General features: G+C 38.1%; 1 protein-coding gene across 2 annotated transcripts in view; it reads right to left on the reverse strand.

The window, feature by feature from the left end:
- Positions 1-1,933: 1,933 nt before the first annotated feature.
- The window catches only part of MMP17 (matrix metallopeptidase 17), a 111,362-nt gene continuing 86,012 nt past the window's right edge, over positions 1,934-27,283 (reverse strand). The window contains exons 3-10 of one of the 2 annotated variants that reach the window (XM_075217289.1): positions 22,604-22,733; positions 17,939-18,222; positions 16,925-17,101; positions 14,458-14,599; positions 9,515-9,597; positions 6,770-6,922; positions 5,071-5,328; positions 1,934-3,277 (exon numbers count right to left, since the gene is read on the reverse strand). In XM_075217289.1, coding sequence (XP_075073390.1) covers positions 2,961-3,277; positions 5,071-5,328; positions 6,770-6,922; positions 9,515-9,597; positions 14,458-14,599; positions 16,925-17,101; positions 17,939-18,222; positions 22,604-22,733 — 1,544 coding nt within the window. In that variant the 3' untranslated portion in view covers positions 1,934-2,960. The remainder of the gene's footprint in view (positions 3,278-5,070; positions 5,329-6,769; positions 6,923-9,514; positions 9,598-14,457; positions 14,600-16,924; positions 17,102-17,938; positions 18,223-22,603; positions 22,734-27,283) is intronic. The other variant, XM_075217296.1, reaches the window with a different exon arrangement.

Consider the following 27,283-nt stretch of genomic DNA (forward strand, 5'->3'; position numbering starts at 1 on the left):
GCAATTAATGAGGAAATTATTGTAGCTGACTATTCTCTACAGAACTGCTTTACAATAATCACAGAATTCTACCGCTTTCCTATGTCCTTGGTTCACCCTGAGCGCTATTTTATGAGCAGAGCACCACAGCTATCCTCCTCCCTACACGCTGTCTGTTCTAAAATGGCACTTAAGAGAACAAGGGCAGGCGCTATATGCAACAGATGGTGATCCAAAACTTGTGAGAGTTTTGAAAAAAAAAAAAATCACAGAAATTACGTTTCACCTCGTTTTGACATCCAATGTCGGATTTCGTTAGATTTCAAGGAATCCGAACGGCTCATCTCTAGTAAATATACCCCTTGGACTTGCACATTAAAAAGATTAATTTCATTGGTTCTGTGTTTTTTTATTATTTGTCCCATTACCTGGTTCTGACAAATTATTTTCTCTTAGATGTATAAAAAGTACAAAGGTATTATAAGGGTGTGTTATTAACATTGTATTGTTAATTGCTTTTTCAAGATGTTTTTTGCCTTCTTTTTAGTTCGAGAAAAAATTTCTGTTTTCTTTAAATAGATTTCTGTTGGCTTTAGTAAAATTATTATAACCTTTTTTATATTCAGTGGTTAATACTACCTTTCCTGTTCATATATCAGACTTCAATTTGAACTTCTCATTCTCCTATTCACTGGACTAAGACACACACTGGCCATTAACAGAACGTCATTCAATTTTACAATGTTGCATAGTGGATTCTATGATAGTTAGTAGCAGCCAGCCTTCGTTCTGAGAAAAATCTAGGACTATGTAGTCTCCTTTTGGACTATAGTTCTCTTGGATTAAATCTAGGATTATAGTCTCCTGTTGGACTATAGTCCTCTTGGATTTAATCTAGGACTATAGTCTCTTCTTGGACTATAGTCCTCTTGGATTAAATCTAGGACTATAGTCTTCTCTTGGACTATAGTCCTCTTGGATTAAATCTAGGATTATAGTCTCCTGTTGGACTATAGTCCTCTTGGATTAAATCTAGGACTATAGTCTTCTCTTGGACTATAGTCCTCTTGGATTAAATCTAGAATTATAGTCTCCTGTTGGACTATAGTCCTCTTGGATTAAATGTAGGACTATAGTCTCTTCTTGGACTATAGTCCTCTTGGATTAAATCTAGGACTATAGTCTTCTCTTGGACTATAGTCCTCTTGGATTAAATCTAGGATTATAGTCTCCTGTTGGACTATAGTCCTCTTGGATTAAATCTAGGACTATAGTCTTCTCTTGGACTATAGTCCTCTTGGATTAAATCTAGGATTATAGTCTCCTGTCGGACTATAGTCCTCTTGGATTAAATCTAGGACTATAGTCTCTTCTTGCTTCCTTTTTTCTACATTTGAAAATCAGATGAACAAGTCATATATGGAAACATAGTGAACAAGTATCAGTTACATTCTAAAGCCAACATATTACTTGTTTCAGACAAGTTGTAAAGGACAATTAGTATTTCAGAACTTTTTTTCAGTACCAATCAGTACCAACCATTTACATGGCAGTCATGGTTTACAAGTGCCCACTCGTATTATATTTTAATAGTAATCAATTTCACTGATTTTTAATGAATTGCACAAAAATCTGTCAGTGTGTGGGACACATGCAATAAAATCTAATCAAAATGATACAACTAGATTATATATAATTTAGATTGTTTGATCTGGAAGACGTTTATCTTTATGCAACTGAATTATTATTATTGTGTGTTGGTATAATTTGCACTGAAGTAAACTTATGACCTTTTATAGATGCTATCCAGTTCATTTCTGGTTGGTTTCTCATAAAAGTACCGCAAGACAATTAACACAATTTACAATTGAAAATTGTGATTGGTTTGTGAAAGATTACAATGTGTGTGTAGCATTTATACATGTTGTGGTAACATACGACAATAAGTCCTATCTCGTTCATGGTGTAAACAAGAAGTGCCTCTTTATTGTACAACTGTCAGAAGCAGAATTACAGAATTCACGTGGCAGTGCTCCAATTACTCACTAAGTCATTTCAGAAAGGCAAAGCCTGTTCAACGACCGCCATGACTGTATCACAGCCACTAGCAGTGCAAAACTGATTCCCCACACTTGTGAAAAACTTAAAGGGGAAACTATCAATCTTTTGATTATCATACACATCTTAGTGGAATCCTACTACTGAGTGAGATGTCATTCGAAAGATATGTACACGTCTGTAATTATTTTCTGTGAAGGATTGTGGTACATTCATATGGGCTGCAGAATTCACCAGATATCAGATATATGTTGCTTTTGTGGTCAACACAGAGCTCTTTTTTTTGGCAAACAAATGTATTCAGCAACAGCTATGATGTTTGCAGACACCAAAAGTAACAAAACCCAATAAACAGGAAATTAGTGACCTATAGCAAAACAATACATTGCTAAGTTATTTTAATATTAAAATAACATATTAAAATATATATATATATATATTGATGATAATTCCCCTTTAAGTCTTTTATCAGCAAAATTGATGCAAGACCATAATAAAAACAGCACCAGGATTGCTCTTTCCTTCCATTATTACTGCAGATATCTATTTGCACTAATTTGACTTAAGGGAGACTCATAGAAATAATTCTTATAGACTTTGGCAGAATTTGCAGAACTTGATACGCTCTGATAGAAACTGACCTGTCAGTTACTCTTAAAATGTGGGTGGCACCAAAATAAGCTTATATGCTCATTACTGGGGTTTATTCATTTATTTTCTGACTCATGCTTTTCATTTTTCAATAATCTGAGGACCTCTTTTCAGAACATTATCATAAAAAGTTCATTTCTCATGGAGAATTTGGTATCTCTCACTTCCAAGCTTCTCGGAATGTTTGGCCTGTAGTGCAGTGCAGCACTGGTACAATCCCACTGGTTGACCCCAAGTCCTTTGTGTAATGGTAAGTCCATTAGGTAGGCGCATCATAAGAATATGACCAAGGCTGCTGTGAATAGGTGTACCAGGATCAATGAAATGCCAGTAGATAGGCCCCTACAGAAAGTCTCTGATGAAGATGTACAGGAGCAGACCTCATAACCGTTCTCTGCCCTACTCTCATCCTGTTGACCCTGACTAGAATGAGCACCAGTCCGACTGCTTTCTGAGTTTGGTACATCAAATTGTATATCACTGCATACCAGCCAGTCCCGTGCAGTGGATTGTGGGTAGTTTTGCTCAACTTCCATTTTATTGTCAAGCACTTTCCAGTATTCTTTTCCTCTGAAGAAATATGTTGCACCTAAAAGATAAAAAGAGACATTAGCTATAACTGTTCTAGCACACGGAAAAAATATAGATTAAATATTATGTAATATACAATGATGCATGAGCTATGAACACTTTTAAGCACATACGTATTGTGTGGTTTTGTTGTTTGTTTTACCTTTTAATTATGTTTACAGTTCCTAAAGAATTTCTCAATTATATGGTTTAAGAGTCACACATGTGGTATTATAAATGCAATTTCCATTTCAGTTGGTAGCTTTATAAAGTTATGTCAGCAGGCAACACTAAGGTCAATTCAGGGCCATCTTTTCCATTGGGCACGATGGGCAGCTGCCTGGGGGCCCCACGGGCAAGGGGGCCCCATAGGCACGGCTCTTAATGAGAATAAATAATCCTGCAAAAGGAAAAAAACCTGCAAAAAAAAACCTACAAGGGTCATTGAGCAAGTACATCTATCTATCTCTATCTCTATATATCTATATCTATATCTATATCTAGGGGCCTCGGTGCACTGCTTTGCCCGGGGGCCCATAATGTTGTTAAGATGGCCCTGGGTCAATTGTAAAGCGCTACGGAATATGTTGGCGCTATATAAATAAATGATGATGATGACGAAGGGGTATATTTACTAAACTGCGGGTTTGAAAAAGTGGAGATGTTGCCTATAGCAACCAATCAGATTCTAGCTGTAATTTTGTGGAATGTACTAGATAAATGAAAGCTATACTCTGACTGTTTGCTCTAGGCAACAACTCCACTTTTTTAAACACCCAGTTTAGTAAATATACCCCTAAGTGTGCTTTTATTGAGTATTAGTAAGAATGAGTAGGAGGGAGTTGACAATTATTATAACAAAATTGAGTCATTTAGATGCTTTGTGACACTTTTATATTCATAGCTTTAGTCAAATATTCATCTAAAGATTTTTTTATGTACCTTTTGAAAAGTTTTGTGTCAAATGTTCCATATATATTATTCCCAACATGACTGGATGTCAATGGAGCTAACACAAAATAAATTATAATGTCTGGGAACATATTCATTATTATTAAAAGGTGATGTCAGACCCTCAACTACTTTTTTATTAGTCACAGTTAATAGAAAATCTACACTCAACTTGACTAAGAGAAGAACTAAACGTGAGAACTAGAAGATCATGCCTTTGATAAACCTACAATCAAATAATCCCTGTTGTAAGAGCACCCCCTTATGGTCACTATGGGAAGGACTGCACACTAAAGAGGGACTAAAAAAAATTACATTCTTAATTGAAATGGCATATGTACAAATTCATGAAAATAATTGCACATATTGTCATATCTTGAAATCATATAATATAATTTCAGTGTACTGAATAATGCAATGTGCTCTAATTGTTGACATCAGTAAAAGAGGCTATGCAGAGTATGTTCTGTAGAATAAGACTTAAAGTGCATCAAAAACACACTTTGTTAGGTAAAAAAAAAAAGCAAAAACAAAACAGTATGCAATTTTAATTTCCTAGTAGTAAAGTTTGCTGATCATATGTTGATTTAACATGTATAACACTTGGAAGGCACAATATTAATTTCTTTGTTGAGTTAAAAACAATTTTATTTATGTATTTAATTTTTTCACACATACATTAGCTAAATTCATGCTGCTTTCAACACTAGAGAGACATATATGATTTCCGTTTAATAATATAGTCTTGTTTCATTCACTTTGTCATTAGTAAACTGCTATCATTTGGCCTTGATAAATATATGTCTCATTTGGTTGCAGTAAAATGACTTATGCTAGATTATTATTGTGGATGACTCTTACCGTCTGACCATCCCATAGCATCATCCAGAGCAGCGGGTATCCCCTTCCAGATAGCAGTCTCCACAGGATAGCCGTCATCCATCCTGTGCTCACGTTCATTGTAACACCACAAAAGGTTGTCCTTAAAGAAATAGGTCTTATCATTGTGGGACCATGTGAAGGCAGCATCCACACCCCCTAGGGGCAATCCAAAGTCTGTGATGGTTCGGGGATATCCTTCTTCCACGTTATTATCTTTGAAAACCCAGTAACGATCTCCTAAATGAGTTGGAGAGAGGAGGTGGGAAATTTGGATCATGTCAATGAGGGTGTGGCCACAAAGCAGTTGTATAAGACTGTTATAAGGAGTATCGGTGTGTACTTCTCACAGATCGGTATATGTGTCTACAATGGTGGAGATATAATTTAATAATGGCAGAAAAGCCCACATCATCTTTCTATTTTACTATGTATTCAAATGAAGCATTCTTATTAATTTATCATATTATTAGGTGACTTGCAATCTTCTGAAATTTATTGTTGGTGAAATTAAAATTAGGCTTCAGGGTACAGATTATTTGCTTGTCTGGAGACATTAATCAAGACAGTTTGTTAATTGTGCTATAAACAAGGGATGTTTTGTATTATTTGCTTTCCTAATAAAATTAGATTCCAAGTGTTTTCTAAACAAAGACATCACTAAAGTCAGGCATTTCTCCAAAGGTCATTACTGAGTGACAATGAATTCTAATTATTTATTTTTTTTACCACATTTAAGTTTGTTCAGTGTATAGTTATATTTGATATTGAAGGGAAATAGTTCCTGTAAATTGAAACTTCATGTGTGCAAATTAAGCATTTTACGTATGTAATTTACTAAAATGCAGCTGACCTGATCTTTCTGAGAACTTGCACAACAAGACATCAATGTCTTACTTTAGGGACAATGCTCATATTAAAATAAAGTAAGTTTGCTTCCTTATTTTAGTTTATACAAACATTCCCAGTGGCGCACGCAGGGGGGGTTTCTGAGTCTCTAGAAACCCCCTCCTGCGCTAACTAAGTGGCCACTGTCCTATACAGCAGCCGCGGCGCTGTCAAAGAAGCGTCCGTGGCGGTGCTGTATTGTATACAGCACCGCCGCAGACGCTTCTTAGACAGCGCCGCGGCTGCTGTATAGGACAGCGCTGGCGAAATGGAGCTGCTGCGCATGCGCGGGTGCATGCGCAGCAGCTCTCTCTCGGGTTTTTTTTTTTTTGGGGTCGGCGGGGAGAAACCCCCCCCACCGACAATCCTCCGTGCGCCCCTGATTCCAACTGTCCTCATTTAGGCGGAAGTCTTGATTTGAACAGACTGTCCAACTGTTCTGACATTCAGAGTTTTTGTCCTAAATTTTGTGGTGTGTCCTGCTCACTGTTGCAATGGGGTGTGGCAGCTCGGAGGTATAATTAGGGCAGTAAAGTGGGTTAGGGGATGGCCTAGTGCTTCAGAAGGGGATTTAGAATGCCCCAATATGACACAGCCATGACCCCATTATAGCGTGGTCATACCCCCTTTCCATTGGTGGATCTTATGTACTGTTCACATTTACACATTAACAATGTTGGTCGATATGTTTTGTTTGTTTGTTTTTTTTTATTTCATTTTGAATTTATAAGACCAGATGCACATTTGGAATGTCAGTGCCATATTACTTGTGTCTTGTGTCATATACACTTACCCTTAAAGAAGACAATTTTGTGGTCTGTGGTCCTCTCATAGACTGCATCCACGCTGTCCATGTTTAGTGAAAGCCCTTTCCAGAAGCGATGGATCTGAGCAGGTTGGAGGGACACCAAATGCTTATTGCGTGTAAGCCTCCAGAAATACTTGCCTAGAAAGCAAAAGACATGCGTTGACAGCTATGCATGGAAAATAGTCAAAATAAGTCAACATAATTACTCAGGGCCTTTATTGTAAGTGCAATTAATTCAGCCAAGCTTACGAGGTGCTTCTTGCTGATGGCATAATACAACTTAGAATTGCTGAAAGTTTACACTCACTGTGCATTATCTCTAACAGTCTGGAGCTCACATAAATAAGGAACAGATGGTAGAAAGTGACTTCTTCATTGGGGAGTTTTGGAGAGCTAAAAACATTATCTATAATTTAGTAATTATGCCAGAGATTTCAGACGGGTTTATTGCCCCCAGGAAACTACTTTTCAAACACATTATATTCTTGTAATAGTTTTAGTTTAGTTACATTTATGCAGAAGATAGAGAATAGACAGAAGGTGGGGGGCCCTACTCGGAGCGGTTTGCCATCTTAAGGGAATCCTTAAGCTGATTCAAAGGTACATTATGTGTCTTATACAGTGGACCAGCCATGTACATAGCCAGACAGGTGAAAGTTATCAAGTGATTGACGTATCATTGAACTAGTTTCTGTGTAAACAGAAATATAAGTGATTTGCAGACCAGGGGCCTGATTCATTAAGGATCTTAACTTGAGAAACTTCTTATTTTTTGTCTCCTGGACAAAACCATGTTACAATGGAAGGGGTGCAAACTAGTTTTCTGTTTTGCACATAAGTTAAATACTGACTGTTTTTTCATGTAGCACACAAATATCAACTTTAAATTTCAGTGTACAAATAAGCTATCAAGTATTTGTGTGCTACATGAAAAAACAGTCAGTATTTAACTTATGTGCAAAACAGAAAACTAGTTTGCACCCCTTGCATTGTAACATGGTTTTGTCCAGGAGACTGAAATAAGAATCCTCTTCATTTAAGATCCTTAATGAATCAGGCCCCAGATGAGGATGTAAAAACAATGGTGTTTGTAGTCTGACATCATTACTCTGTGCTGTTGGGGTCCTTCCACAATTTAACAGTCGACATGTAAAAAACTTTGAGCTGTTGTGAACATACCCATGATCTGAATGGCTAATAAACTGGATACATAATGGATTTGCAGGAGATGAAGATTGAAAACAATAAGGTTCTTAGACACTAGTTAAACACACCTTAAATGGCAGTAAGAATATTGGTTACTATGGGCAACACCATCTTTTTAGTTTGCATCAGTGGAGAGGGATAGACAATGAAAGTTGAGGGACTGCATTCTGACCAAAGCTATTATCAGTGTAACAAGCAAAGTTGATAAGCCTCCCTGGAGTGATATATAACTAATGGAACAGTCGTCAGTGATAAGAACTAAGGTAGCCAAGCTGAGAAATGTTCAAAGAATTGTTGGTGTGGTCCAGGCAGATGACAGATCACCGCAATAAGCAGAGGGAATAGGTTGAATCGCTAACTAATATGTAGTTCAAAAGATGGGAAAGTAAGTGATGGAACAGTTGGTAGAACTGTAACTGTGCAAAGTGGGAAAAGAAAGTGTCTAACTCCACCTCTTACCTGCAGAAATCTCAATTATATCAATGTTCAACAACTTTCCTCCTCTGAACAACTTCTCTCCACAATTACTATCCAGAACTGGCAGAACTACGTGTTAACCAAAATTTAGCAACTGCATTTATCAAGTGTCTCCAGCTACACTTTACTCTCAGCATTTGTCCTGATCTCAGCAAGGCACACAAAAGAAATGGATTGCCTTCAAAACTCTCTTGCATGTAGAACAACATTGGCATTATGTACACTGCCAAGCAGATACTTCCAATATTTCATCTCCACTCATATTGTTGTGCCCAAACACCTCTTCAAATATATTTACATTTCTTCTGAACCTTTACTTTAACCTCCATTAATGCCAGGATCTTGTTTCCTATTTCAATAACAATATTAACAAGATCCGACATGAAAGGCTATCCTGGGCCTCAAACAGATACCTACCCAAATCCTTTCCTGCACCTTCTATTCATTTGATTTCACAAATGAAGATGAAGAATCTACTCTCCTCCTCTCCTCCTGCTCTGTCTACTCTGACCAGGGCCTGGTTAAGGCTTCAGATCACACTGGGCTAATACGCTGTAGCGCCCCCTCACCTTCCACACCAGGTTAATATGCAGTAGGTAAACACAAACTCATCCTTAATTTAAAATCTGGCTACCTTCACCCAACCCCCTCCCCACACCAATGTTTATGTTCCTGTGTTTTCGTAACTCAGCTCCATTTGGCTTTTTTGTCACAATTTTGATTATTGTTTTTTTTTAACTTGCAAATGACAGGAGTTTGCAAGTTGCCGGGCTTGAATGTACAAAGTAGAGTACAGAAAATAATTAAATATATATGTTAGCAAATGAGCTTGTGAAGACACCATTAAAAGTCAAAACTGCTTATTACAGAAGTGAGATGTGTAAACAGAAAACAGAATAGGGGCCAGCAATGATCCCTGGGGCAACTGAGATGATAGATAAAAGAAAGCCTGGCTAGGAGATACTTGGAATGATATCTGATTATACTCACACAGAAAAAAACATCATTCGATTTGCTATTAAGGTACAAACAGAGGACATTTCTTACCTTTAAAGAAGAATGCTTCTCCTCTTATCTGAGCCACTGCATCAAAATATGTGTTACATCTGTCAGGTTCATCCTTTCTTGGTCTGAAAAACGAAAGAGGAAATATAAGAGAGAGGAGAGAAATTATTGGTCTATATACATGTAAAGGGCTCTGCTTGGTGCGGTACAGGGGAGGCACAATGCAGACACTTGTGTGCTCTCTGTAACTATTATCACATTGAGTCACCTGGAGGCCAGATTAGTTAAGGACAGTGGAGCATCATCTGTACAACATTGCAAATCCATCATGAAAGTGTTTGCAAAATTGATAAAAGAGCGGGTTGTATTTGTAGTACACATGTCTGACTTCTGCTAAGTGAAGCTTATCTTTGTTAGATGTCTTTCACAAGTGTGACCAGTTCATCCATTTTTGGAGGTTCTTGTTATCTTGTTAACACGCAAAGCATGTGCACACCTTGTAGGCAAGGGATTAACTGTAGCCATAATACTCCACAGCGACTGTCTGTGATGGGGCTGGTACTGTGCGATGGCCTGTCCCAGAGGACATGTGTCTTAAGGTGCAAACTTAATATATCTCCATAACAAATGTATGCAGGCAGTTGTATAATTAGCCAGTGATGATATAATGACTACATATATATACTATTCCGACTAATATGCCAGGTCGCTAAGAATTCAATTAGTACTTTGCTCTATTGGATACTTACTATGGATAGAGCAGTAAGACTTTATAGTTGTCCATCACAATTTTGCTATGGAGCTCAGACATCTATAGTTATGCTCCTGCTTGTAGATATTCTCAAGATATATTGATGTAGGAAAATATCCAACTGCTCTAATCAGAATGTGCATAGCATAAAAACATGGATTGAACTTATTGAATTATTGTCTTTGCTATTTTTACACACACATTGTGTATAACAGTAATATGCAAATTAGAATATTTAATCACGCTTCCCAACTGTCCTTAATTTCAAAGGTTGTAAAGTTTTGCTCCTGAAAATGTCCCTATTTTTCAGTAAAACTTTGTCATATTAAAATTCATTGGGCATGATATAATGGGTATTCTAGTACTCCAAGATCTGCCAAAACAGTACAAGCTGTGAAGTGCTTTTATGCAATGGCTTCAAAGAATGTGCTTGGAGATTATTTTAAAATGTTGGAAAGTATGCTTTATATATGTCTATATTATTGAACTGTATATTACTGTTACTGTAACGCATGCTGTGATAATGTCTGACAAAAGTGGTACAGATATGGAATTTCGTTTAAAAAGAAAGACACAATTTTCACAGTTTCTATGTACATACATCTCAAGCAGCATTTTGTCCATTCCTAAGAAATCAATGTTTTCCTAACATTTTTCACGGTTGAAAAATAAAAACGACTAAATTGCAGCAAATTGTATATAATGTATAAATGATGTCAGTTTCCTTGTCTCCTGCTATAACTATCATGGCTCCGTGTTACATATTGTAAATGTTCCATTGTTGGAGCAGCAGTGTTTTAAAAAATACGCATACAATTATCACAAAATACAGCAAATGGAATGGCCATTAAAGGGATATGGTACTAAATATTGACTTATTTTCATATAGAGGCAAATTTGACCTCACAATCTTCCAGTATCAGTGTCAGTCTCTGGCATCCTGCTAATGTCCGTTCCATTCCCACAATTACACTACCCCATTATATTAGACCCACCTTCATTCAATCTCACGAATTCACAGGCGGTCACCGCCACTCACAATATCAGCAAATGAATCTACTGAAATAATCTGTGCTGCTGCGAGTGTTGTGATTGGTCACAAATTGAGAAGGAAATTAATGTTTTGTAGAAATATTATCAAATTGATTAAAACAAAGTCAATCTCTGAGAAATGTGTGAGAGATACTTTGTTCAAAGTGTCGACTTGATAAACTCTAGGATATCCAATAATGTTTTCCATTGTAATCTTCTAGTGGAGGCACTCTGCCCTACTGGAGTCCACAGCTAGGATCCAAATTCTTATCTCCCAATTTATACTGAGATTAGTGAAACTGAGAGGGGCCCACAGTAGTGGTGGATTACATATTAATGCCCAGAGCAGTGATCCCTACTGCTCTGGTTAGTAATATATAATCTGACACTGCTGTGGGCCTACAAGACAGGAGGAAGCTTGCATGCACTGTATATGCAATGACCCCAGCTCTACCCACCCTGTGCAGACCAGAATTAAACAAAACGTGGGCGGGTGAAGCATGGACCAATAGCAGAGCTTGTAGCTTCCTATTGATCCTTGTGGTCACACAACCATAGGCAAAATACATTGCACCAGGCCAGCACGCGAGCACCCACTTGGTGAGACTGATGATGATATGCAAAGATTATTATGCATTTACTTGCTTTGTTATGGCTGAAAATCAGCAAAAACTTTCTGCAACACTAAGAGGGAGATTCAAAACATCATTACCGTTACTATGGTAATTGATACGCATTATTACCACTGTAATTGCAACGCTGATATTTGCACTTTGCTCCCTAAGCCGCGAGCAGAAATCCGCGTTGACATTACCGTATTAACGGTAATGATGCGTTATTTAGAACAACGTGGGAAATTGAATCTCCCCCTTATGGTCGAGAGTGCGGCAACATTGTTTCAAAGGTTAAAAAAATCCTGACAAGTTCTATTATTGTTGGTTTGAGGGTTGAGACTAGAGATAGTCACTGACCCCCGTGTTTTGGTTTTGTTTTTGGTTTTGGATCTGGATTACCTTCGTGTTTTGGTTTTGCAAAACCGCCCTTGCGTGTTTTGGTTTTGGTTTTGTTTTGCAATTTTGTTTAAAAATCAATGTTTTAAAATAACCTAATTTAGTGCTCCACCTGTTTCTTGGATAAGTAAGGTAATTCTAAATAAATTAGGAAGAAAAATGTTTAATCCCTGGTAGGCCGTCCTTAATTCTCCACACAAACCTGGTTGTCTTCCTCTTCATCTTTGACTATTGGCAATTTAGCCATCGTCTTTGGGTGTATATTACACCCTCTACTTGTAGTTGAATAGAAAAACAGCAGCCTGCATAGACTGTGGAATTAGAAAGTAAAAGTAAATGGACCACGGCAGTTTGGTGGCTATCTATGCCCCCCCCCCCCACCCTCCACTTGTAGTTGAATAGAAAAAGAGCAGCCTGCATAGACTGTGGAATTAGAAAGTAAAAATAAATGGAGCATGGTAGTTTGGTATCTGTCTGCTTTAGACCCCCTCTCCACTAGGAGTAAAATAGTAAACTATTCAGCCGTTATAGCGTCTAGAATATAAATAGAAATTGAGAAGGGAAATTTGGTATCTGTCTGCATCATAATCATCAACATCATTATTAGTGCCCTCGTCGCCTCCACAAATCTCCTCCTCATCCTCTTCTAATTCAAAAGTGGCATCCTCAATTGGTGTATCACCGACTACACTCGGGCTGTTAAGGCACACATCGGCAGAACTGCTGAAAGGGCCCTTCTTTATGGGTACACTGTCACTAACAGAATGCTCACGATTAGACATACCACTGGTGGATGGACTCTCCCCAGGGATTGGTGTCATTTCTGATTCAGAGCATACATTATCCTCTAATGCCTTGCTGTTTTCTTGCAGCTCGGCTTTCACGCGTAACAGTACTTGTGCACCACTTGTAGGCTCAGTAACATATTTTTATCTGCCACTAATAGATAAAGGTGAAGGCTTCATTCTCTCTTTGCCACTGCGTGTGTAGAATGGCATGTTGGCAATTTTTTTTTTATCGGCACTTAACTTTTCCTCAGTTACACTTCTTTTTCGCTTCAACACGGTAAATTATTTTTTGGTGTGTGTTTTTTTGACTGATTTCAAAAGACTGTGTAGTTTGACATCGCCTTTCCCAGATGAAGTACTGGGAACACTACCATCAGGACTGGTGACAGAACCTGGTAGCTGATTTTGCTCATATGTGGACTGCTTAGAATCCATTATGAGCCCAACGCACTTGTAGTGCTACAAATTGTTTTAGTAATAGTAATTTTGACAGCCAGAAATATTTAATCACAATTATGGGGGACACCCCAAAAGCACTAGGGAGTGCTACAAATTATTTGGTAGATACTGCTGACAGATAGTAATTTTGACAGCCAGAAATATTTATGCACAATTATGGGGGACACCCCAAAAGCACTGGGGAGTGCTAAAAATTATTTGGTAAGATACTGCTGACAAATAGTAATTTTGACAGCCAGAAATATTTAGGTAAAATAATGGTGGACACCCAAAAAGCACTTTGAGTGCCAAATATTAAAAAAAAAACAACTTCCTCTATCCACTTCACTTCTCTAGCGATTTTTGTTAGCACAATTGGAAACAGAATATTTTATTCTCTGTCCCTGTTCTAACCAGCCTGTGACTACACCCTGCTCTCTCCCTCTGTCAAATGGTGATGGATTGCTATGGAGGCGTGTATTTATAATCTTCAAGTATTGCGAGAACCGAGCCCCGAGATCCGACGACGTCTCGATGACGTTCGGCCTCGATTTGGATTCCAAGCGGGTGGGAGAGTACTGAGCCTACTCGGCTCGGTACTCGGATACCCAAAGTTCGGGTGGGTTCGGTTCTCGGGGAACCGAGCCCGCCCATCTCTAGTTGAGACTACTATCTTTTCAAACACTCTTAATACATGTCTGCTGAAATCTGCAGACACATATATAGAAACAGAAACTTGCCATTTCCCAGAGTCATGTTAACAAATGTATACATTTATCCATATAGAATGCCTCATAATAATAGGTTTTATTGAACTTTAAGGAAGACCAAAAATTGAGCGTAAACCCCTAATGCGTTTTTTGAGAACTGTGCTTCCGACAGGCATAAAATCTAATATATTATGAATAAGCTCTGCAAGTAGAAAGACGATACATGAGCATGTGTCTGTAACTAGTGACTTCTTACTGGGTGGTAGAGCGGTTCTCTGGCAGATCAGGCAGAAAAGGATGATCTTCAGCCCCGGCCACTTCTGGCTTTGCTGTTGGGGACACAAACTCGCGGACTCCTGGGGTGAGAGAGGGTGAAGTATTAGAGGCCATGTAGGACACTGGAACAGAAAATAAACATAGCATCTTCCTCAAAAACTAATTTCACAAACCGTGCACCCAGACATAAAATGAAGAACTGATAATTCCGCACAATAATTGGATTTTCTAGAACTGTGTTCTCTGGTTGCAGTGTTGACCATATATGCATCTTATTATTTCAATGTGGAAATAAACTGGAACTAGACGAGACAACATATATCTGGATATGTTTATATTATATTATTTTTATATCTGTTGCGCCAAATATGTATTTAAAAATATTGAAGAATAAAACTCGTTATTTTCACAACTTTATATTTCACTTTATGGAATATGGAATAAAAAGGGCAACTTGAAAGTAAAACAGAATTAAGTATCTCTCAGGAGGTGGAATGCAAGAAAAATGCTGAAAGTTAATTTTGGTAAATTTGGTAAGCTTTACATTTGTGAACCTCTGCTTATGGTTTTGTTGACTGCAATATATTCTTAGTCAGGAATTCAATATTGGATTTGGCAGTAAGTCAGACCCCTAGACGGGCATCATTGTCCTCCAGACAGTACAACTCTAGTGCAATGAGGCCAGAGTCAGGTACAATCTCAACAATACTTTGTAAGAAATCATCATTAACCGTCTATAAGCCTCTCTGGTGGATATAAATTTCTTATTTCACAAATGGGATGCCGGAAGTTGGGCTCAGCTCTATCTGTAACATTGAAAGTGGGATTAAAATAATCAGTAGTCAGTTATAAGAGTATGCAATGGAAAACCAGTGATACAAAGCCCTTGTCATAAACTATGTGGAGAAAAAGAATCTCTGCTAGAGAACAGGCTATGTGGGGAAACCCTTTGGAGCTGGTCTGTAGTGAGCCCAGTACCTGAAAGTCTTCTCTTACAATCACTATTAAACAATTTAATGTGAGAAGAATGTCAGGGACAGTGTCGGAAAGAGTAGGGATACAAAACTGTTCTTGTTAAGAAAAGTGCAATAAATAGAAGATTGTAAATGCAGCCCTTCAATATAGAGTTCTCACTAGTTAAAACTTTTAAATGTATAATTTCCAAAGTGCATAGCTAACAAGGAACAGTGTTTATATTTGCATTGTCCAATGCACTGTCATGCAACTGATACCAGGCTGTTCACTCATAGTTTGATCACAGTTGCCTTTATTTAAAAAGCACCCTCTCTTGTGTAGTGCATACAGGCTTATTTATCTGGGGTTAATCCCAGTGATAAAGCTACCAGGGTCCCCCATTTTACAGGAGTTAATACCATAAAGAAAAAAACACACAATTAGCGTAGGAATTGGATTACAGTGTCCTTCTATGTCTATTTTGACCTATTGGGTGACATCTTGCCTCCTACATTTCTGGTAGTTCTCCCAGACTCCCGGCAGAGCAGGCAGTATACTGCCCACTTCCAAGTGGTTGGGACTGGGGCCTTGATGACATTATTTGGTGGCATTTGTGCAAATTGCATAATTTTACCCCACAATCAAGACATGGTGCAACAGGGCGCTGTACCATGTCTTGATCGTGGCATCGGGCCACAGCAGGTGGGACCAAAATAACTTCCCTTCAGGGATCTATTAAAGGGACAGGGGACAGGGGACAGGGGGGGGGGGAGGAGTAATGTTGGCAAGTATGCAACAATCTATAATGTTACCTACTCTAATCAGTAAATCACACATCTACAGCTGCAATGGACCAGTATGTTGTACAGCATATTTTGGAATGTATGCTACTGGTGTGAAAATACTCATGATTAGACTAATAATGAAATAAAATGTTAGTTTTCAGCTAAATTATTAAAATTATTGATTTAAAAATACTACCAAAACAAACCAGTATATATCATAAAAATTGATAATTCACTTGGATGCCCTAAGAAATAAAAAAATATTTTCAGCTTAACTAAACATAGAAAAAATGCTGATATTGGCCTCATCCCTGTTGGTAAAGGCCCAGGAGAAAATGATACGCTCTGTTCTACTATGAAAAAAATAATCCACTAAGGCTGGGTACACACTACAGAAAATGTCTCCTGATGCAATATTGTAAACGGTTTTAGCAACGACTGAAAGTTGTTAAATTTACTTAATGATAATACTTTACTCTACCAATGCAGACAAAGGGCTAGATTTACTAAGCTAACTTTTGAAAAAGTGGGGATGTTGCCTATAGCAACCAATCAGATTCTAGCTGTCATTTTGTAGAAGGTGCTAAATAAATGAAAGCTAGAATCTGATTGGTTGCTATAGGCAACATCCCCACTTTTTCAAACCCGCAGCTTAGTAAATCTAGCCCAAAATGTCATATAGAGATTCAACAATACATCCAAACTCACCATACAGCTGCCAGATCCTAACTTTGTCATCGTAGGGAAGGTTATACTTCAGAGGGTCACCCACCGGCCCTTGATAATAAGGTCTCATTATTGATTCCATATCAGAAATGTGAGTAAGTCCAATCGCATGGCCAAACTCATGCACAGCGACGGCAAACAGATCCATACCATGTACATCTGGAATGAGAATCACAATAGGATGATTTGGAGACCGAAATGGACATAACAATATGTTCATCAATAGTAATATTGTTGGTCTAATTGTTTGTTTTATAATGGAGTGAAAAACTCGTATTCTGGGTGACATTGTTCATAATTGTAAAATGTTCCAGAACTGTACACTATGGGCCTGATTCATTAAGGATCTTAAATTAAGAAGTTTCTTATTTAAGTCTCCTGGACAAAACCATGTTACAATTCAAGGGGTGCAAATTAGTTTTCTGTTTTGCACATAAGTTAAATACTGACTGTTTTTTCATGTAGCACACAAATATCAACTTTAAATTTCAGTGTACAAATAAGCTATCAAGTATTTGTGTGCTACATGAAAAAACAGTTTTTAACTTATGTGCAAAACAGAAAACTAATTTGTACCCCTTGCATTGTAACATGGTTTTGTCCAGGAGACTTAAATAAGAAACTTCTTAATTTAAGATCCTTAATGAATCAGGCCCTATGTTCTTTATAAGAGTCAGAATAGACATAGCTTTCGAAATAGTTTTACAGTTTAAAAAGAAGAAATACTAGTAGGAATACTTTTTTATTGAATAAACTATTTAGTGGTCACAATGAGCAGGCAATTAAGTTATTTAGCTACTAGCAGATGAATTCAAGGTAAATGCAAAAGTATAACATACATGGTATAAATAAGATCAATTTCAATATAATTATAGTCGACTGACACATGCTGATGATTATCAAACAATCTCTCACAAGTGGCCTTTCTGGGTAACGGACACTTATGGACCTGAAGTACAAAACTCTGGACTTATATATTCTCTTACCCTGACATACCTGATGATCGAAATGTCCATGACTCTTCATCATCAAAGTGTGTGTCGCCAGAGGTGTGATGTTCACCAGGGAAAAAGGCATGAGCTACCGTACCACCTGGCCCATCAAATGGGTAGCCGTCATTGTGGTCAGCTCTAGAGAAGTCAATTTGAATGTCTGCATTATTCCCAGCCACTTCATGGAAGTTCAGTGGGGTGATGTCACTCCATACCTTGAGGGCATAGTACATGAGAGCCCGCACAGTGTCATGACCCAGGGTTGACTCTTTGGGAAATGTTTTAACCCTAAATTTGGCATGGAGAAAATGCATATGAATAAGTTTTGTTGTATACAATCTATACCGAAGCAAAAACAAAAATAACCAACCCAATAATAGAGCACTATATTAATAATTATACATCTGACATGTTCTCCCCACTATCTGATATGTACTGCACCCCAATTTTTTTCTGTACTGTGTACACTCTTCTAGTTCTCCTAAATGCCGCCTTATCACAAAAAAAGGAAACAAATTCAACATAGCAGAAATGGTTATCAATAAAAATATTTCCTTGCTGCATACAATCTTGTTTGCTGTGTTATATTTTTTATAGTAGGAGCTGAGTCTAAAGCCTGGCAATGTAGTGTTTGGAAGGAGTGCTTGAAGGGTATACTATATTTGTCTTTAAAAGTTCGTCACCAGTTTCCCATACTTGCCTATTGTAAGTTCTACTACTGATATCTTCATTATAAATTCCATCACCATACTGTCTGTATGTCTCTCGTTAATCTTCTCAAATCATCACATGTATCAGCTGGGTTACTGGTCCATAAAGTGTTATCATAGTTATTAATATGGTATTGCAAAGAACTATTTATTCATCTTTGAAAATTATTATTTTAGATAGATAAGGAACATGCTGACAATTGGAAGCACTGAACTCTGTTGTACAGATGATGGTGTGACATGATAGAGACTCACACTCTTGAGTCTCTAGAATCAATTCTCATTTTCTTTAGACTGTTTGCTTTAGCAAGAAGAGCTCTCTTAACCAAGTGTTGTTAAATGTGTATTTAAACGTCTCCATTGATATTACCCTGAGTACAAGTTGTACTGCCTGGTTGTAAGTGTAGTACTTGATAAATGTGTCTAGAGGGCACTCTTGACTTATGAATGCTTACATTATACCTGTTCCAACACTTCTACAGAATAAAAATTAAAGTCTTGCATTTTGTGGCACATGTATAAAGACTTAAAAAAAAAATGAAGACACTGTGAAGTGATTTATATTGAATTCCGAAGGACAATAAATGTTATTGCTATTAATTGCAGTAATGCAGAGTACGTGAATGTTTTACAATGCCTACTCTAAGCTCATATTAAAGACACAAAATGCCTGCCCAGGATTCTGTTACACAATAATTTTGAGTGAAATGCAGTAAATGCCACAATGACATGAACTACCAGATTACAGACACAGCATACAGAATCTAATTAAAACACAATTAAGTTTTAGGTTACTGTTTACTTTACTTTTGATATAATTAATGTTGCTAAAAGTCTATTGTAATTGGATTTATGTAAAGAAAAAAATGTAATTCTAAAACTTCAGCATAATACTACTGTAGCACTACAGTACATAGAAAATTTACCTGGGGTCCAGTTATACCCCTGATTGGGGTGAGGGACAAATACTGAAAATATGTAGAGGGCAACACCTGGCAGACCATGCACTATCCCAAATAAGAAGAAGATAGGAGTCTCGTGTCAAAGAGCCATATATTTTGTAAACTAACCCAATCTGGCATATGTGAATGCTAAATGCAGCTCCAGGCATGATAGCCTGGACAATTTTTAATGCAAACTGCTCTCTGCCAGTCTCTGAAAAAATCATAGCTTGCATCCAACAGAGCTCAGTGTGCATTCAAAATTTTCCAGGCTGAAAACCTGGAAATTGAACCAATACACTCATCTGCAGTAGAAAAGGGGGGGGGGGGTGTTCTCCTGAATGGCAGGGGTCCTAAGCATAACACAACAGCAGACCCATGGAACAGATACAAATGAACAGTTTAAGAGCAGATGTGAGCTTTTTGGGACACCCAGCTGGCGCATGACACTGCAATCTTCAAAGCAGAGATGTTAATTAAAGATGCAGTCAGTATTCCAAAGTGGTCTTCGGGATAAAATCAGATTTTATTAATCATTAAATTACATCTTGGACAGTTGACAAGGATCAAACTGCATTGAGTCCTTAATCATAAAGGACTATAGAACAAACAATAAGGGCCTGATTCATTAAGGAACGTAAATGTGGATATGTTCCATAGTTTGCATAACATCGCTCTGAGCCTGCCCAGAGATGGAGTAAACGCAAGAACATCCAATTCATCTTTGAGCGCAGAGGACTTACAACATCCCTCAATTTCATGGGTGTGCCAAGCTCGAGCGCACGTAGCAACGTCTGATTCAAGCTTTGGGCATCCCTAAGGTTAGTGTTTTTCTGTCTTATCACTTGCACCAGCTACAGGGCCGAGTGATAGTGGTGATGATTGCGTATGCATGCTAGAACATAACTTTGCTAAAAAAAAAAAAAAAGTGGTGACCAATCAGATTCTAGGGCCTGATTCATTAGTGATCTTATCTTGTGCAAAAGTTAAGATGCTTATTTTTAAGAAGAAACGGGTAGATAAGAGGGAAGTCAAGATGGATTTTCATCTTAACTTAAGAAATTCTTCACTTACGCAGTGGATTTTGCTTTTTATCTCCCTTTTTGAGCATGCACAGAGTGGATTTGCTTAAGATAAGCAAAAAATGGCAGATAAGATCACTAATGAATCAGGCCCCTAGTTATCATTTATTTAGTACATTCTACAAAATTACAGCTAGATTCTGATTGGTTGCTAAAGGCAACATCTCCACTTTTTCAAACCCGCTGTTTAGTAAATATACCCCCTAGACTAGTAGTCAACAAGATACATTTCTTCAGATCTGATCCTAGTTGAACATGCATACGTCCGAATTGCATGAGCTTTAAAAAAAAACATCCTAATTTTCTGTTTGTTTCTCATGCCTTAATGAATCAGGCTGGCATATGCAGGCAAAAAAAAATCTAATTTCAAAGTGATGCTAAGAATTATTCTTCAGATACCGTTTATGAATAGCATTGTTGGTACTCTTACTCAGCAAAACATACTACCAAATCTGTTCTGAAAAGTAGAAAGTGTAGGGTTAATTTTAGCTCTTCTGAATGCAAAAGCTCAGATGTTCTCTGCTCTTATCAGTTCGAGGCAATCGGTAGCCTCGCTCTTATCATTGTTATTTCCTATGAATAACAAGTCAAAAAATGGAGAAGACTAGATAACATATGCTCTAATGAGCTTGTGTTGCCTGAGTAATTATTTAAAAATGTATGTTGAGGCATTAAAAGGTTTGAAGGCTTTAGGATTAGAAGAATCAGATAGATGTGCAAGTATTCTATCCCTCAACCAGAATGTATGCAGTCTACATTCTAGATCTTACATTTCATACGTGATCAAACTACATGCCTAGTACTGCAGCTTATGTATTGTTTAACTTTGTAACCTGTCAGTGTTCCTAATTGATTTTAAATACATGTCCAATGCTTGGTGAGGTCTGTGTTCACATGTATTCAGTGACTGTAGTAGAGCTGCCGTTATGGGGTCCTTATGTGAGGTGGGCTGGCAATTTCGGGTTGCCCCTTCCCCCAAGACTCCCATTTCCACCCTCCAAGAAAGCAATAGAGCAGAGAATACTTCTGAGCATTCGTGGACTGGCACAAGCGGGATGAAGTCCCAGTTGGGACTTTGCTGGGCATGCACTGAACCTCGTATGCTCAGAAGTGGCCCCTGCTCTGCTCTTTTGAGAACTCAGCACCCAGGAGGCAGGAATTGCATTTCCAGACAGAGATGCACTGTTCCGCCCCTTTCATGCAGTATATATGTGTTTATTGATTGCTTTAAGGTCATATTTCATTGAGAACTCAGTGTAGTTTGATGGCCACTTTGGAGTGCAGACTGCAGAGGAAGTCCGCATCTAGAGGTGTTATGTCCTGCACAATGCAGGTCTGGCCAACATGTGGCTCTCCAGATGTTGTGAAGCTACAAGCCCCAGTATGCTTTGCCAGTAGATAGCCAGTTGATTGCTGTCAGGGCATGCTGGGACTTGTAGTTTCACAACATCTGGAGAGCAGCAGGTTGTCCAGACCTGGTGTAGGGTATTAAGACTATATCCAGCTGAGACAGGACAGGTGACATTACAGAATGTTCTGTATTAAAGGTCTGGTATATGGATGGAGCAGATCATTATGTACCACAGGTAGTGTGCCTACAGGTTCCAATGATTTAAATCCAGCCCAGCATGTGATTCTACTATTTGCTAAGGGGTCAGATTATCATATATAAGTAGTCTGCTTACGTATGATAATGAGCATAACAACAACTACAGCTGCTACAACAAATACATATTTGAATAAGGGGTCAAAAGAGAATATACGTGTATATGAATTCTATTTCAAGGGCCCATCAAACCTAAGATACAAATTGTTTTTTTTAGGAAAGAACTACAATAAGCATTGTCAAATAAGTATTTATAATTTAGGTCTCTGTTTCACTGGCATTCACACACATCTTACCATGGGATACAATCTACATAAGTGTGATGCTCACCTCCAGGATAAATTCCTCTTATTCCACTTTGTCACCAGCGGGACACTTCGCTTCCTCCTGGTGACCTCTGAATAGGACAAGTCAGGTAGAGAACAGCGTGGGGTTTTCATTAATTCCAGGGTGGCCTCATCTGTATGTTAGAGTACAGAGCTTTCGCTCAGTTATTAATCCTCCTTCATTATTCATTGATAACCCTTTTGTTAGACAGAGTACTTATGAAAAAGCACTTCCTATTAGAGGTTTTTTTTGGCTCCCACATGAGTTTAGAACTCCTGATTAAAATAGTAATCCTTTTTGAGAGTGAATATAGATATAGAAAAGAGCTGATCTTATATATATTATTTCCTTATACACAGTCATAGCTTATTAACAACATTGGTAGGAAATATAAAAACTATTACACCATTGTCAACGAATCCACAGTCTGTGAGATAAATATTGGCAATACTATCAGTATATAAAACAGATAATTAGAACATGGCTGCTATGTGTAACTTTTAAATTGAGACATTCACTAGTTTTAAGAAGGGTTTATTTTATCTTTAACTTAGTGCAACTTTAATATAAGTGTGAACACAGTACAATTATATATATATATATATATATATATATATATATATATATATATATATATGTCTCAATCATACATGCACAAGTTCTTAGCTAAAAAGAATCTTATTTCACTATGTGTGCAAAACAATAACATCATCTCAGTACACATCACAACACAGCTATGAATAGCATACAGGACAATAAGGTGCAAGGGGCTATAGCAACACATATAGAATAACTAGAAGAAGGGAGGAGGAGAGGTGGGGGAATGAGTCAGCGCAAGCAGAACCTTTGCCCAGGAGCGTGGGTGCAACAAACAGGATTAGAGTGACTGATTGAGGTGCAAAACATAGCTGGTGTGCAGAAAGCATAAGTAACGGAAAAGAAGAGGAGTACATGAGAAAAGTGGGTCCTGCTCATGAGACCTTACAATCTAGAGCATTTATTAAACCTAGTAGACAGTTTATGATGTACTCTTGTTCTTCCCTGGTAATTGTTCAATTAGTGACATTGTTATAAGTGCAGATAATGATATTTAACACAGGTGGACTGGTACCAACCAACCATGTGTGTACAGTTCAGAGAAAGAATAAGCAAGGTAACAACACTTAAGTGACTTTAAAGGTTACATGGTACTTGGAGGGTAAGAAGCCAGCAACTCTTCAGGGCTTTTAATGCGCAACAGTGTCAAGGGTGTATCCAGTCAATGGCAGTCCCATGGTTGGAGCCAGACCATTGAATAAGGAGGCAGCTGGGGCTGCCATGGCCTCTGCAGAGTAACAGATGGGCTGCAGTCAGGTAACTAAGAGTGGTGCTGAACGAATATATATCATTGTACCTTGTACTTGTAAGATAGGCAGGTGACAAACCCACTGTTTCATTTCCAGTCACAGAAAAACATTAAGATGTGGTTGGAGAGGAGTAATGAACACATTCACTGGTCACTGGATTCTGATTTCTCGCTCTTTCCCCTTGGCTGAGAGGACCAAAGTATGGCACAAACTGCATTAATGAATTAATATAACATAGTGAGTGTTTAAAATATAGGCTAGTGCTGGCTGTGCTAGGGCCAGCGCTAGCTTTTCCAGCACCCCATGCTGACAATTTTGGGGCTTCACTGCACATTCGCCATCCTCCTCGGTGCACCTATTATAATCCCTGCTTTGTACAGAGGAATAAAGCACCCATACCCATGCACCCCAGTAAGTGCAGCACCCTCTTGTCACGTTTCTGGACCTGGGTGGTGCATGGTGTGAGTGTGTTTTTGTGGAACAGGCTAGAAAATCCTGGAATGGTTAAAAACATGATAGTAAATTAATGCTAAGGTTGTGGCTTCAGTGGGATAAGACTGAATAAACTGTTTGGGGTAGACATTTGTCATCTGCTAAACTGCAACAACTGTGAAACACAAGGTACAGGAGGGAAACATACTTCAAAGTAAGAGATATATTAGAACATGAGGACATGCACTGAAACTGGAGGGAAGTAGGTTCAGAGGACATTCGATAGAAAACTACTTCACAGAAAGGGTTATTGATAAGTGGAATAGCCTCCCATCAGAGGTGGTAGAGGTTAATACAGTAGAGCAATTTAAACATGCTAGACATGAGGATATTCTTACAAAGATCTATGGATCAAATAGGGTTTGTGGTTACAATAGGTATAAAATATGGGCAGACTAGATGGGCCAAGCGGTTCTTATTTGCCGACAAATGCTATGGGGTATATTTACTATGCAGCAGTTTTGTTAAACCGCTGATTACCGGAGCTTTGAAGGTATTTTCTTGGGCTTTGTCCTTAATAGAAGTGCTAGTAGGTAAATCTACCTAATAAGTTGTCCAGATTATTTACAAGTACAACACAACTGAGGTGCAGGGCAAAATCAGCTTTGAAGTATCTACATACCATGATTAGTACAAGTGTGCCTAGATTTCCACTAAAACACATACACTTACAGAGTGTTGGTGGCATTTGTGGGCAAGCAGAAATGTTCACACGCCTAGGAGGGGGCCTTGTAAAGTATGGAGTAGGCAGACAAGCACGCCTAGTTTTGCAGACACATTTCTACAGGCTTCCTTGTTGTGAGAAGGGGTACAGGGCCACTTCCACATTGCACCAGCCTAGAGTTGAAGAAGATCTGGCCTAATGCTACACTTTTATGGGACGCCATTGGATAGAACAATGGAAAATGTATATATAATGTAGAGGTGTGGTTGGATTGTTGATGTGATGTTTGCACATTTTCTCACTTTGCTCTTCAGGTTTTCCTCCTCTCCATCCACCTGGTCATATTTACATTATATGGAGTCTTCCGAGTGTGGTAGTAGGTGGGAACCTTCATGTCCACTAAGCGGATAATCTAGGTCCTCCGATGCAAAACCAAGACAATGAGTCCCAGTGCATATTAATGTCCAAAAGTGGGGTTACTTCTTCTTTAAGCCTGAAATGAGCTGAAATAACTCTGGGGGCCAAGGTGCTTTGTTGTTTTCTATGTCTATAAACATTAGGAAACTGGAAGATATAATAGTAGATCCACAAAGATAGCACTGGGAGCCAGACAGCTGCTGTGTTTTCCAGACAGCATCAAAGAGGAACAACTACACAATTGTAAATGTGTGATTAATATTTAACACAGATTCAGTCTCAAGAGAATTGTGCAGGAAGGGAACTTTGTGCAGCAGCTGTTGCTTAATCCTACTACAAAGCATTTAAGAAAATGAAATACGTTTTCAGGTATTTACAGTGCTGAGTTCAAAATTGTTTGTGTTCCTTCATCCTAATTACAAAAATGGGATTATACCTTCTTATTTATACAAATTGCAATTATGCAGGGCATGACAACAAGGGAATGGCAGGATATGGCACAAAGGGTATTTGCTCTGGGCCCTTAACTTCAGAAAGGCATGCTGAGAGAGAAGACACACGTGTGCAATCAGGAGCGACTGTAAAAATGTATTTTATATACAGTAGACATTTAGAACATCCTATTAAATGTATTTTATGGAAAAACAATTTTTTAAAAAAAATGTGTAATGTTTTGTCATTAATGACCATGGGCCTGATTCATTAGTGATCTTATCTGCCATTTTCTACTTATCTTAAGCAAATCCACTCTGTGCATGCCCAGAACAGGGAGATAAGAAGCAAAATAATTTCTTAAGTTAAGATGAAAATCCATCTTAACTTCACTCTTATCTCCCTGTTTCTTCTTAAAATAAGCATCTTAATTTTTGCACAAGATAAGATCACTAATGAATCAGGCCCCATATTATTAACAGGGACATTAATTGAATGTTTTTATTCTGTGCGTTCTTTTGTAACTTTAAATTCCACATATGCATTGGACGTATCCTGCAGTGTCTTGTCTGTTAGAGTAGAGTGGACCGAGACCCGTATTCATCACCAGATGTATCTTCAGATCCGCTCCTTGTTGAATATGGACGTGCGCATACCCGAGGTATGTGCATATTTTAAAAATGTACAGATAAATATTGGTGGGGGTTATATAAGTCGGAGGGGCAGGAGATTGAAAAAATTGTAAAGGGGTGGAGTTGGGTAGCAGCAAGTTAACCATACCAGGCTACCCAGTTCCAGTCACACTCATTCGCTAGTGTGCATAACAAGTGTTGGGAAATGGGACAGTGACATTTAATCAATGCTTTTACAATAAACATTCATAGCTTGCTGATCAACAAAGTAAATGTCTTATATAATGAACAGCAAGCAATGTACCTTCGTAAATAGTTATGAGTGCAACTCCCTTCATAAATCACTGCATGGCTCCTTGGTCGAGCTTAAAATCTGCATTCATTTTCTACATTAATTTTTGAAGTAGTCTTCAATAAGGTAATTAATCTATTCCACACCTTCTAACGACATATATGGAGACAGGATTACCCAGTAGAAACTCACAACAGATTACATTCTCATCCACAAGAGATATATTACTAATTCCTAATAATTTGCTCCAAGGAAACCTTGCATAAGCCATTAGTTAGTTTGTTGATGACACTGCCTTTCTGGCCAGGAGCAAAGAAATGAAATGGTTTACTGACACTTATTTGGATGAACAAATAAACTGTTCTATTACTTTAAGTGATTTTATATTGCATACCTGCCAGCATTACT

This window comes from Mixophyes fleayi, chromosome 1 (assembly GCF_038048845.1).
Source record: "Mixophyes fleayi isolate aMixFle1 chromosome 1, aMixFle1.hap1, whole genome shotgun sequence".
NCBI lineage: Eukaryota > Metazoa > Chordata > Amphibia > Anura > Limnodynastidae > Mixophyes > Mixophyes fleayi.